Source organism: Podarcis erhardii (genome assembly GCF_964252035.2).
Source record: "Podarcis erhardii genome assembly, chromosome: 14".
Lineage (NCBI taxonomy): Eukaryota > Metazoa > Chordata > Lepidosauria > Squamata > Lacertidae > Podarcis > Podarcis erhardii.
The window spans coordinates 40090799-40103191 of NC_138503.1; the positions used below are offsets into that span (position 1 = coordinate 40090799).

At 44.5% G+C, this 12393-nt stretch overlaps 1 protein-coding gene across 1 annotated transcript in view; it reads right to left on the minus strand.

Moving 5' to 3' along the window:
• LOC309329045 (uncharacterized protein) overlaps positions 1-12393 on the minus strand; it is an 87305-nt gene that overhangs the window by 52839 nt on the left and 22073 nt on the right. The window contains exons 17-28 of the mRNA XM_081839447.1: positions 11473-11628; positions 10617-10750; positions 8878-9036; positions 7215-7395; positions 6004-6215; positions 5529-5717; positions 4341-4483; positions 3345-3507; positions 3119-3205; positions 2165-2299; positions 967-1086; positions 53-145 (exon numbers count right to left, since the gene is read on the minus strand). Of these exons, the coding sequence (XP_081695573.1) occupies positions 53-145; positions 967-1086; positions 2165-2299; positions 3119-3205; positions 3345-3507; positions 4341-4483; positions 5529-5717; positions 6004-6215; positions 7215-7395; positions 8878-9036; positions 10617-10750; positions 11473-11628 (1772 nt within the window). The remainder of the gene's footprint in view (positions 1-52; positions 146-966; positions 1087-2164; positions 2300-3118; positions 3206-3344; positions 3508-4340; positions 4484-5528; positions 5718-6003; positions 6216-7214; positions 7396-8877; positions 9037-10616; positions 10751-11472; positions 11629-12393) is intronic.

The window sequence follows — 12393 nt, forward strand, 5'->3', positions numbered from 1 at the left end:
AGACTAAACATAAATTGCTGCTGTTGCTGTCGGGGAATATGAATTTTGGTACCTGAAAACTTGGAGGAAAGTTTGATTGATTCGAGTGAGAAAATTGTGAATAAAATCCAAACCCAGTCTTGGTTCCATTCAGCCAAGCTGTAAACTGTTGATACAGAAGAGTACATTCAGTCATGGGGAATATTATGTTAGCTTTCTTGATTATACATCTACCACTTCTGTCCCATTTTCTAAAGCTCCTTTCGTGCTGCAGTATCTGTTGGGTTATGAAGCTGTGGCTTTCTGACTGATATACTGGCACATCATGCTAAATTTCATTAACACCAGTGGGCATGATGTGACATGGCAATGGACATCGTTGGACAACATTGCTGCTCCCCCTTTCAGCACATGCGTGCTTCTGTTCCAACCTTGCCCTTGGGTTAATAGAAGGTTCCAACCATGGATAGTATTGGCTGCAATCATAATTACAGAGGGTAGGTTAAAATGGACAAATGTCTACATTGCAATGACTTGGAAAAATGTCTGCTTGGAGACAGTTTCTGCCAATATTTGTTTGCCCACACCTTCCAGTGCATTTTCCTCTCTCTTTCCTAGTGTCCGTGATTTTTTTCCACACAAATTGTGCTTGAATCCCTCCCGCCTTTCTCAACATTGGGTGCCCAGATGTTTTTGAATCACATATCCCATCATCCCTGACCACTTCCCATGCTGGCTAGGAATGATAGGAGTTGTTGTTGAACAACATCTAGGGACCCAAGGCTGAGAAAGTCTGGTCTAGAGCAGTGTTTCCCAACCTTGTGCCTCCAGCTGTTTTTGGACTACAATTCCCATCATCCCTTGCCACTGGTCTTGCTAGTCAGGGATGATGGGAGTTGTAGTTCAAAAACAGCTGGAGGCACAAGGTTGGGAGACACTGGTCTAGAGGTCCTCTTAGTTGCATAAAAGACTAGTACGAAACCTGACCTGCGAAGTATCCTGTTGGTCGATAGTAGCTGTTATTGTCACACCGGATGCAAAATAAGCCAGTCCAGCTTCTCTTGAAAAGAGCTCCCCCCTCATAGCAACCAACTGTGGAAACTTGAGCTAGTAGGAAGGAAACCCAACAAGTTATCCCTTTCTTCAGATTAACAGAAGATGTTCTGACTCATCTTGCATGACTTTACTGCAGGCCACGTTATAGTCCCCCCAGGTTCCCCATTTGAAAGCCGTGGTTATTAAAGAAGTTAAAGTTTGTTGTCCAGGCAAGTAGAATGGCTACTTACACATTGCAATAAATATATGTGACATGGAAATTTGTATATGCTAATTCGTATGTATGGATGATCATTTGAGACATATGGGCTGTATTCAATTCGCAGAGCACATCATTGAACATTACTAACAGGTCCATTAATTTCTATGGGTCTACTCTGAGTAGGATAAGCACCAGCTTCAGCCCAATTACTATCACTTTAAATATAAATGCATCTCACTCTAATGGAGAAGACTGTGACTGGACGAGCCTTGCTCAGACTGCTGTACAAGTGTTAACTCTTGGATTGGTGGCTTCAAAGCCTCTCCTGCTCTCCCTTCTCAGGTTTCCTTGATAGTTAAACTGGGCTTGGACCAGATAGCCCTTCAAATGGAGGCCTGACCACTGTAAAGGAGGACACACAGCAACCCTATAGACATGTCCTAATGCAGACACAACCCTATGGTCCTCTATGCTCATGGAAGCTCCACGGATATCACTGGGGTCTGAGCAACAGGGATTGCAAGACCTGCTTCCGCACTGTAGTCGCACATAATACAATATGCTGGTGGTTGACTGGATGATAGCAGTCTTGGCCAACCTACTGCCTTCCAGATGTTTTAGACTAAGCCACCACCAGCCCCAGTCTGGTACTGTAGAGAGCTGTATCTCAAAACATCTGGATTTTAGATTGGCAAGCATAAGCTGGTTTTTAATTTAATTAAATTATTAAATTTATATCCTGTCCATCCTTCCATAGAAGCCCACAGCTGGATTTTTTTTTATAAAAACCCCCAGTTATCCTGATGAGAATAGAAAGAAATGAAACACAGTGAGCAACCTATGCATTATTTGCCAAAACCCTCAGAAGTTAAGTGAGATGGAGACAGACAAAGAGAAGGTGGTGCTTCTTCTCTAAAAGGTAAGTACCTGGAATGCATGTGTAATATCCATTTGTACCAGGTGTTGGGACTCAGCCATGCTAGATTGGTTCTGGTATTTGCCCAGGAAGCTGAGGGCCTCTTTCCTGTTGACCTTTAGGGTCACTTCAATCTCCCGCTTCACCTGTGGGTTGATATAATGAGTATTTAAAAGTGCCAGAGCAGCAAAGCAGCACCTTTGTCTAAATCTGGAGAGACTGTCTACAGATCTAATGCATTAGAGACCATAACTTTGGTTAGGAGGGCTGACAGCAGGATCTGGCAAGCAAGTGAGCAATGGCCAAACTGAGGACAGGAAGCAGCAGCATCTACTTCCTGTGAGCTCTCTGGATAGTTGTGCTAGTAGAGTGAGGGGTGGTGAGAGGGTCTTCAAACCACTCTCAGCACCCTTAACAGACTACTGTTCCCATGATTCTTTGGGGGAAACCACAACTCTTTAAAGTGGTATAAAGGTAAAGGGACCCCTGACCATTAGGTCCAGTCGTGGCCGACTCTGGGGTTGTGGCGCTCATCTCTCTTTATTGGCTGAGGAAGCCGACGTACAGCTTCCGGGTCATGTGGCCAGCATGACCAAACTGCTTCTGGTGAACCAGAGCAGTGCACGGAAACGCCATTTACCTTCCCGCTGGAGCGGTCCCTATTTATCTACTTTAACTTTGACATGCTTTTGAACAGCTAGGTTGGCAGGAGCGGGGACTAAGGAACGGGAGCTCACCCCGTCGCGGGGATTCAAACCGCCGACCTTCTGATCGGCAAGTCCTAGGCTCTGTGCTTTAACCCACAGTGCCACCAGCATCCACTTAAAGTGGTATACAAGTGCTTTAAATGCACAGTGTGGACATGACCATACAACCAGGGTTGTAGTCAGAATGTCTTCATAATCTCCCCTGAGGCGTCTTTATGCATAGTGAATCATTCCCTCGATCTCATCAAACTTACTTACACAGCTGAGATTTCGTGTTATGGCGCAAACCTCTATATTTTGGGGGAAGAACTTGCTGTTGTATGGATGCGTCAATCCAGCACAAACCTGGAGATGGGTGTAGGGTTGGGAAGAAGAGAAAGAGGGGGGAAAACTTTACACAGATGCGTTGCTTATTTCATGGCTGCTTTGCTATTGAAAAGGTTACGGGGGGGGGGGGGCAGATGGTTTCGTAAATTTGACTCACATGCGGATTTTCAGCTTGGTAGCTGAGTGTGAGAGTTTGAACAGACTCTTCAACCTCGTTGATCAAAACTTTTGTTTCCAAGAAATAATGCTTCTCCTTTTTGTTCAGAGTGAAGGTTTCTTGGATGAGAAAGCTTTGTGGGATGGGCAGTTTAAACGGGTGCCTGGGATGTAAATAAAAGAAGTAAGGAACTTTCAGTTGAAACACAGAAGATGGGAAACCTCACTCTGAATTGCCTTCAGTTCAAGCTGCTACAATGCAATAACACCCTATGTAAATATTACAGTGTTTCCCAGTAAATATATTATCATGTCACATTGGTTCAGTTAATAAAGTGCATCATTGTCTAATCTGGATTATTTTAACAGTAGCATAACCTTCTGGTTGCCTCTAAACCAGTGCTTAGAATTGCAAGGGAAGAGGGCAAAGAAAGTCAGGATAGGGTTGTCCAAACAAAAAAAGCTTTTAAAAAGGTAAAGGGACCACTGACCATTAGGTCCAGTCACAGACGACTCTGGGGTTGTGGCGCTCATCTTGCTTTACTGGCCGAGGGAGCCGGCGTACAGCTTCCGGGTCATGTGGCCAGCATGACTAAGCCGCTTCTGGCAAACCAGAGCAGCGCACGGAAACGCCATTTACCTTCCCGCCGGAGTGGTACCTATTTATCTACTTGCACTTTGACGTGCTTTCGAACTGCTAGGTTGGCAGGAACAGGGACCAAGAAACGGGAGCTCACCCCGTCGTGGGGATTCGAACTGCCAACCTTCTGATCGGCAAGCCCTAGGCTCTGTGGACATTACACTTAAATCATCTGCCTAATATAAATGAGCAGGGAGTTCCAGAGAGCAGGTGCTGTCACACTGAAGGAGCAATTCCTTGCAAGTATATATTTGCATTGATGTTTGCTTTGTTGATTGAGAGAGGCGAAATATCTCTTTGTTTTCTTTACCCAAATGGATAATACGAATGGAGCAGGATAGGTGAGAATTAAAGTACCTGAACAGGACAGTCCCACGTTTTTGGTAGAGCATTTTCTCTTTCTTGACTTCTTCTATCTGCGCCTCAAGCTGCAGCACAAGCGGGGGCGGGGTCTTGTGATCCGTCCACAAAACCTGCACAGAAATGTTTGCCTTCCTAGGCTGTGACCAAGAAATCAAATTCAGGCACAGGCACAGAAGAGAGAAAAGTATGCATAAAATGCTGCAAAAAGTGGGCAGTAAAATGCCACTTTGAACCCACCAAGTTTTTGAACATGCAATTAAACATAGGAATACAATTACAAAAAATATAATGATACAGTGCTCATCTATCCATGATGATCCCTGTAGATCAAACTGATGTGACAAACAATAACTACAGAGGATTGGGGTTCTGGTACATTGCCATTTTGCTTCAGGCAGCAAAACAGGATAGCCCACCTGTGATAGAAAGTTGGCAATCACATATGTTGTTAGGGCATCCTCTGGATCTCAGATTAAGGATGTCAGCTATCCAGACCACCAGGATAATCCAAGTGAGTCCCCATCTGCACTACACATGCAAGGCACTAGGTTACCACTTTAAACAGCCATGGTTTCCCCCCAAAGAATCCTGGGAACTGTAGTTTATTAAGGAGGCCGAGTTCTCCCAGACCTACAATTTCTAGAGTGCTTTAACGGTCAGTTCCTCTTCCCAGGGAACTGTGGAATTGCAGCTCTCTGAGGGGAATAGGGGTCTCCTAATAATTCTCAGCACCCATAGCAAATTAGGATTTGCCTGCATTTTAGTGTGCATTTCTATTCACACATACATTTTTTATGCAGTTTTGCCAAATACACTTTTTTTGTGTTTTGCAAACTGCCCCTTACAATGCATTTTAATGCTATTTTCGCTCACACGCATAACTATGCACACTTTTTATATACATTATTTAACTGGAGAACATCACAAAATTCAGAGATGTGTGAATTTTGAAGGATGGCTGTGTTTCGCTTTGCACATTGCTTTGGGCAATGCGAATATGGTAGATTCACATTGAAATGAAACCCATCCCCCCCCATCCTTATGAGAAAGGAAGGCAAATTTCAAACCACGGCTTTATCTACACCATACATAATTTTTTGCTCATCTGCCATGTCTCTTATTCGTGCTTTAAACAAAAATGCCCAAATAACAGTAAACAGCCTATAGATTTGACCATCTTACCACCTCCAGGTGAAAGTAAGCCATCGTCATATTGAGTTCTTGCTTTGCAGACTTTATACAGAAATGGAAAAACTTTGTCTTTTCGTTATTTTCCAGGCGAATCTCATTCTTTATGAGCTGGTTCCACAGAGAGACCACTTCACTCTGGCTGTGCAGAAACCCGCTTGCAAAGTAGTTGACTGTAGATGCCTGAAAATTTAGAATGATGGTTTTGGGTTCTTCTAAGGTTTCTTCTACCAAAGTACAAACAACAGATTGCTGCATTGCAGGCAGCTGGTCTCGATGACCCTCACGATCCCTTCTAACTCTACAATTCGATGATTCTACCATATCTGATATTTATGACCTGTGGACCAAATAAACTAAACTGTGGCTAGTACGATCCCATTTCCAACCTCTCATGGCCATGGAATACAAACATCAGCAGATGATGAAGAAGCATTAGGACAAAGGCAGGGTTGACATGGGAACTAACCTGCAAGTAGGTGGCGGCTGGCGTGTGGATCAGAATTCTCCCTTCCTTCTTGTCATCTCTGTCCTTGCAGAAGACCTCCACAAGTAGGCCCTTGACCACAAAGGCCTTCCCAGCAGTTAATTCAATGGTTGCTAAATAAGCCGAATGCTGGGGCCGGTGTAGCTTGTGAGCGGCAAACAGGTATAGCCAGGGTGTGTCCATGTTGAACGTACCTTACAAAGAACGGAAAGCTGCATCTGTTAATGTTATTCAGTTCTGATCAACGGTGTCTAGATATCAGGCCATCACAAAATGCTTATCAGTGTGAAAGTTAACATCAACAGGAGTTAACTCAGGCCCAAATAAAACTGCAACATAAACTTAAACGGCCAATTTCCCCAAGTAGTTCACTACCTGTCCTTTGAAAAAAAAAGAATGATCATTCCTCATTTAATAAATGTTTAGTTGTACAGTGGTACCTCGGGTTAAGAACTTAATTCGTTCTGGAGGTCTGTTCTTAACCTGAAACTGTTCTTAACCTGAAGCACCACTTTAGCTAATCGGGCCTCCTGCTGCTGCACCGCCGCTGCACGATTTCTGTTCTCATCCTGAAGCAAAGTTCTTAACCCGAGGTACTATTTCTGGGTTAGCGGAGTCTGTAACCTGAAGTGTATGTAACCCGAGGTACCACTGTATCTGTTGCTGAGTCCCCCTGAACAGGTCTCACTTTACCTGCCCCACAATTTACATCTTATAGGATGTCAGGTGTAGGGCAGATGAGCATGGCTTGTCTGACATGCAGTTGTGACCTGGGGAGATCACTTTGGTGCTGCTAATGCAGTGTTTTTACTTCACCCCTGCAGGCACACTCCATTGTCTCTTGAGAAGATGAATGCCAACAACTAACACTCTCTCTCTCTCTCTCTCTCTCTCTCTCTCTCTCTCTCTCTCCCCCTCTCTTTGTGTGTGTGTGTGTGTCTACACAGAATATATACCTTTCTTCAAATGTTCAGAAGCAGCTGCTTTTCTGTTCAGAGCATGCAGAGTATGTTTGCCAATGCCTCTGTTATTATTGTGAGCCGATTCCAACATCTGTTGTTGGAAAAGCAGACTACAAATATTAAAACCAAATATGAAAACAAGCCTTGTGTGGTGTGTGGTGTGTGTGGTGTGTGTGTGTGTGTGTGTGTGTGTGGTGCGTGTGGTGCGTGTGTGTGTGTGTGTGTGCATACCTTCCCATTTCTTCAGAGAATGCCTTGATGTCTCTTTCCACTGCAGCCCCACCACAAAAGGGATGCGGTTGTTATAGTGCACTTTGAAGTGGGTGCTTATTTCCGTGGAACTCTGTATGGAACAGGAGTGCTGGAGCTGAGTTCTGTAATCCACTTGCTTTTCGGGCACTTGAATGGTGAACTGGGGGACAAAAAAAGGGGGCCTGCGCTTCATACGACAGAAGAGAGACTACCGGCAGTTCAAAGTAAAGCTGCGTAATCATGGTATACACAATAGCGGTGAACTGGGTGGCATTGTTCATCTGGCTTCCCAATGCAGATTGCTGAGAGCCAGCCAGGCACTCCCAGCGACATTCCTGCACTGTGCCAAGCTCCCCACTGCCTCCCAACTGCCCACCACTGGCAATGATGGTTTGCATGGGGAACTAGGAGAGCAACGCTGCCCCTTGCCCTGCCCATGCCAGCATGGTCTACTGGGACCATCTTCTAGAAAACATTAAGCATTTTACCACTGTACTGTTGAGAGTGTATTAACTTATGGTCTCTGTGTGTGGTTTGGGAGCTGCACAGTCAGGGGAAAAACAAATGCTGTCCAAGGTTGTAAAGACTGCGTAGAAAATAGTTGGGTGCACTCTTCCCACCTTGGATCAGTTCTATGCTTCCAGGTGCCATAAGAAAGCTGCAGAGATAACGCAGGATAGTGCGCACCCCGGAAATGATCTCTTTCAGCTTCTGCCTTCTGGAAGAAGGTACAGGGTTATAAAGACTAAGACTAGCAGCCTGAGAAACAGTTTCTATCCAAATGCAATTTTGGTTTTAAATGCAGTGTAAGGTAGTCTCTATGTGAGTATATTGTATTCAATTATGGGGTATCAGAGTTTCTAGGGGCTAACCAGGTTGGGATAGCAGGCTTCTGGGTTTTTGAATGTCTGATGTAGATTTTTTTTCAATTTTGTTGTTCTGTATGGGACAATGACAATAAAAATGATTGTATCGTATTAAGGGGACCAGACATGATATCCTGACATCACATGTGCAACGTCCTGGCAATGTCCTGAGCAATGGTGGCAGCAGGGGGGGGGAGGGTTTTGCACTAAAAAAATCATTGAGGGAACCCCAAGAGCCTCGGCCCCCAGGAATTCATGCACATAACTGGGAGACCCTCCATATTCCCTTCCCAGAGCTACAATTCCCAGTTACCTGGAAGAGGGGTTGACTGTTAAACTACTTGGGATATTGTTAGTTACAGGTAGGTAGCCGTGTTGGTCTGCCGTAGTTGAAACAAAATAAAAAAATTCGTTCCAGTAGCACCTTAGAGACCAACTAAGTTTGTTATTGGTATGAGCTTTCGTGTGCATGAAGTGTGCATGGATATTGTAGTTCTATGAGGGAAACGGGGGTGTCTTCTAACAACTCTCAGCACCCTTAACAAACGCCAGCTCCCAACCTCCCAGGACTCTTTGGGGGAAGCCATGACTGTTCAAAGTGAGATAATAGTTGTTGAGACAGATGGTGTGGATGCGAGCTTTGAAGAGAATATCTGAAAAAGAGGACTTATTTCCCACCAGCTACAGAGACTTCTCCATCATCTTTATAGGTTTTCACTGAGGTGCAATTCCTTAGTCATCAACTGCTGCAACACCACTGGGTCTTTTACTTTTACCTCCATGAAATAGCTAGTCAGAGCTGGACGAGAACTATTTGTAAATGTCTGGCTGACTATCACTCTTCGCTTGTTGTTGATTTCGTCCCAGTGTTTTCCATAGTTCAGCTCTAGTCGGGAATGCAGGCGAGAGACAGTTTCTTCGTGACGTAGATCGACCTGTGGAAAAACAACTTGGGTTTTATAACTGGTATTAAATAATTACTACATTCCTTGTAGCAGCCTGCTCGTGTCCTAAAATCTTCAGCAATAATGGGCTTCTCAATGACACACTGCCAGGAATGGACGGAGGAATCTAAATCAGCCCCGTTTCATTCAGACTCGTGTTCAAATCCTAGCATTCATTCCACCCTGTTTTGTGCAGATATTTTTGAAAGAATGCACAAAAAGTTCGCATTTAAGCTGTATATTTTATTATGTGCATTAAGCCACACATTCTCCCATAATTACTATTTTGCAATGCTTTTCAGTACATTGTTTTTATAACACACATTTAGCACACATTTAAACTATAAAATACCTATTTTTGTGGGCACTTTTTGTACACCGAAGCTGCATTGAAATATCTGGTTGATGGGGAGTTATGTTGTGATCTGCAATCTAGTGCAAGACAGTCAAATTGGAATGGTCTGCCTCAAAAAGCAAATTTCACCTCCATCCCCAACTTTAACAGCTACCCATAGCTGGGTGATGCTTATTGTGGAGTGACCTGTACTGTCACATCTCTTACACAATGCCCACATTCTAACCTAGAGCCAACTCCACCCCACTTTTCAGCATCAGGTAAAAGCAGATCTCTGGGGCAGCTGCTAAGTTGTAGAATTCCTTTCCCACAAGAGTGCATCTTGCATCTTCATTATTTAGTTTCCATGAGGAAGAAATCTGGATTCAGCACCATTGCTCAGGATTCATAATTGTTCTGATAAATCAGGGGTCAGCAAACTTGTTCAGCAGGGGGCTGGTCCACTGTCCCTCAGACTTTGTGGGGTGCTGGACTATTTTTTTTTGGGGGGGGGATGAATGAATTCCTATGCCCCACAAATAGCCCAGAGATGCATTTTAAATAAAAGCACACATTCTATTCATGTAAAAAAACCAGGCAGCCTCCACAAATAACCCAGAGATGCATTTTAAATAAAAGGACACATTTTACTCATGTAAAAGCACAGTGATTCCTGGACCATCTGTGTGTTACGAGAAAGGAGCAATGCATCAGCGAGCTGCAGCTGGCTGGAATGTCAAACAGGATGTTGATGTTTGTGGCTGTAGCGTGGGAACGAAGGGACAGCCTATTCACTGTACTGAGCACCGGATGTTAGCTCAGAATGTCACCTGATCTGTACTGGAAGTACAGGGGTAGAGTTTCTCTCTCTGCTGTTGGTGTTTGAAGAGTACAGACGTGTTTCTCTGTACTGCTGCATGGACAGAAATAAAGGCATGTAAATACATTTCTGTCTCTCTCTTACCCCCCTCCTGGGGAAGACAGGGAGGAGGGAAGAGTGGTGTGTTCTTCTCACGTTGAGGAGAATCACCGATAGATGACCTTGCCTGCGTCTGCTGGTGAATGCAGCCAGGGAGGTCAAAAAGGAACTCAAGCCGGATGCCTGGAGTGTGGCGAATTCCTCTGACTAGGCTCGAGATTCCGACACTGTGGACCAGATTTAGAAGGGGATTGGGCCGGATCCAGCCCCCAGGCCTTAGTTTGCCTACTCATGCGGTAAATGAACTAAATGCTTTACCTTGTGGTTGTAAGCTAGAATCTGAGTGCAATAGAATTCATGCTCCAAATCTAGCCTGTAGGCATCCTTTGGGACATTCTCCACTTTCAACTTCTGGCCCGTGGTACATTCATGCTGAAGGCTTTTTGCAGCTCCTGCTCCAGGTAAAACGCAAATGTACATACAGAGATATTTACTAAATGACATTATTCTGTTTTCACAGCACTCAGGGGCAGTCACTGCTAATAGGGAAGGCAGATCTATGCTCACACCTCATGAGGGATGTGTGACTCTGTCCATTCTGGTTTCTTACAGCTTCTCATGTTTCCAGTCTTAAGTTCAGTTCTCCACATAAGTTTGTGAAAATTTATCACGATTCTAATGAAAAGTTCTCCTGATATACACATTTCTATGTGCAATCTTTCCTAATTTACACCTTTTTTTTTTGCAAACAAATTCCCCTTACATAATGCATTTTTTGCATGTGATTTTCAGTAATACATGCATTTTATGCATGGCTTACCCCCAGCATATGAATTTTTGTACACATTACCTGCTTGGAGAATTGCATTGCAAAATTCAGAGAAGTGCAATTTTTGAAAGGTGGCTGCATTCTGGTTTGTGAAATCATTTTGGAAAGTGCAAATTAAGTAAGTTCACCTTTAAGTGTGGACTGAATCAAATTTCTTCCCCATCCCTATACCTTGCATTAAGAACAAAACAGCCCTGCCGGATTAAATGAAGGCTTGATCTAGTCCAGCATCCCATTTCCCACAGTAGCCAATCAGATCCTTCTGCACGAGAGCAAGAACAACACTGACAAAGGCAATAAAGCTCAACTTTTTTTTTGTATTAGTACAGTATAAGAACTGAGTACCAAACAATCCATATTTAATTCTCAGGGCACTGGACCAGATGTCCCCTCGCTGTTGCAGAAGAGCAATGATGTGAGATCCAAGAACCCCTGGAATGTGGGTTTCTCCCTCCAGTGAATACTGCTTCAGCTTATCATCTGCTTTCTTCTCCATACACACTAAAGAAACAATAGAAACAGTACCATCAATTGATACCACTGGGAGATCAGATACCTGCGGAAATAGCTCACCAGGTGGGACAGAGTTGCTGCGCCAGTTTCCTGGCAGGTGGGAGGGGGTGGGGAAGGCCGTGAAGTGCAAATGGACAGCAGGAGCACCAGACTAGCTCTGCTAGTGTGTTTGCACCACCCCTTCCCCTCCTAATAAACAACAATAACCCACCTACAGGAAAGCAAGCATGGCAAAACACAGGTGTCCAGCATGACCATCAACACCAGGAAAAAGGACTAGTGGGCACAGCCCCACTCCCTGGTCAGGTGTTCACTGAACTTGTGAGATGCTCATGATACCCTCACCGCATCTGTAGGAACTTGATCGTCTAGTGTGGTACTTTGGAACTCCCTGCCTTTTGATATCAGGCAGGCACTCTCACTGTATTCTTTTCAGCGCCTGCTGAAGATATTATTATTTAGACAAGCCTACTCCGATGTTTGGATGTGGGTGGTGCTGTGGGTTAAACCACAGAACCTAGGACTTGCCGATCAGAAGGTTGGCGGTTCGAATCACGTGACAGGGTGAGCTCCTGTTGCTCAGTCCCTGCTCCTGCCAACCTAGCAGTTCAAAAGCACATCAAAGTGCAAGTAGATAGATAGGTACCGCCCCGGCGGGAAGGTAAACGGTGTTTCCATGCGCTGCTCGGGTTTGCCAGAAGCGGCTTAGTCACACTGGCCACATGACCTGGAAGCTGTACACCAGCTCCCTCG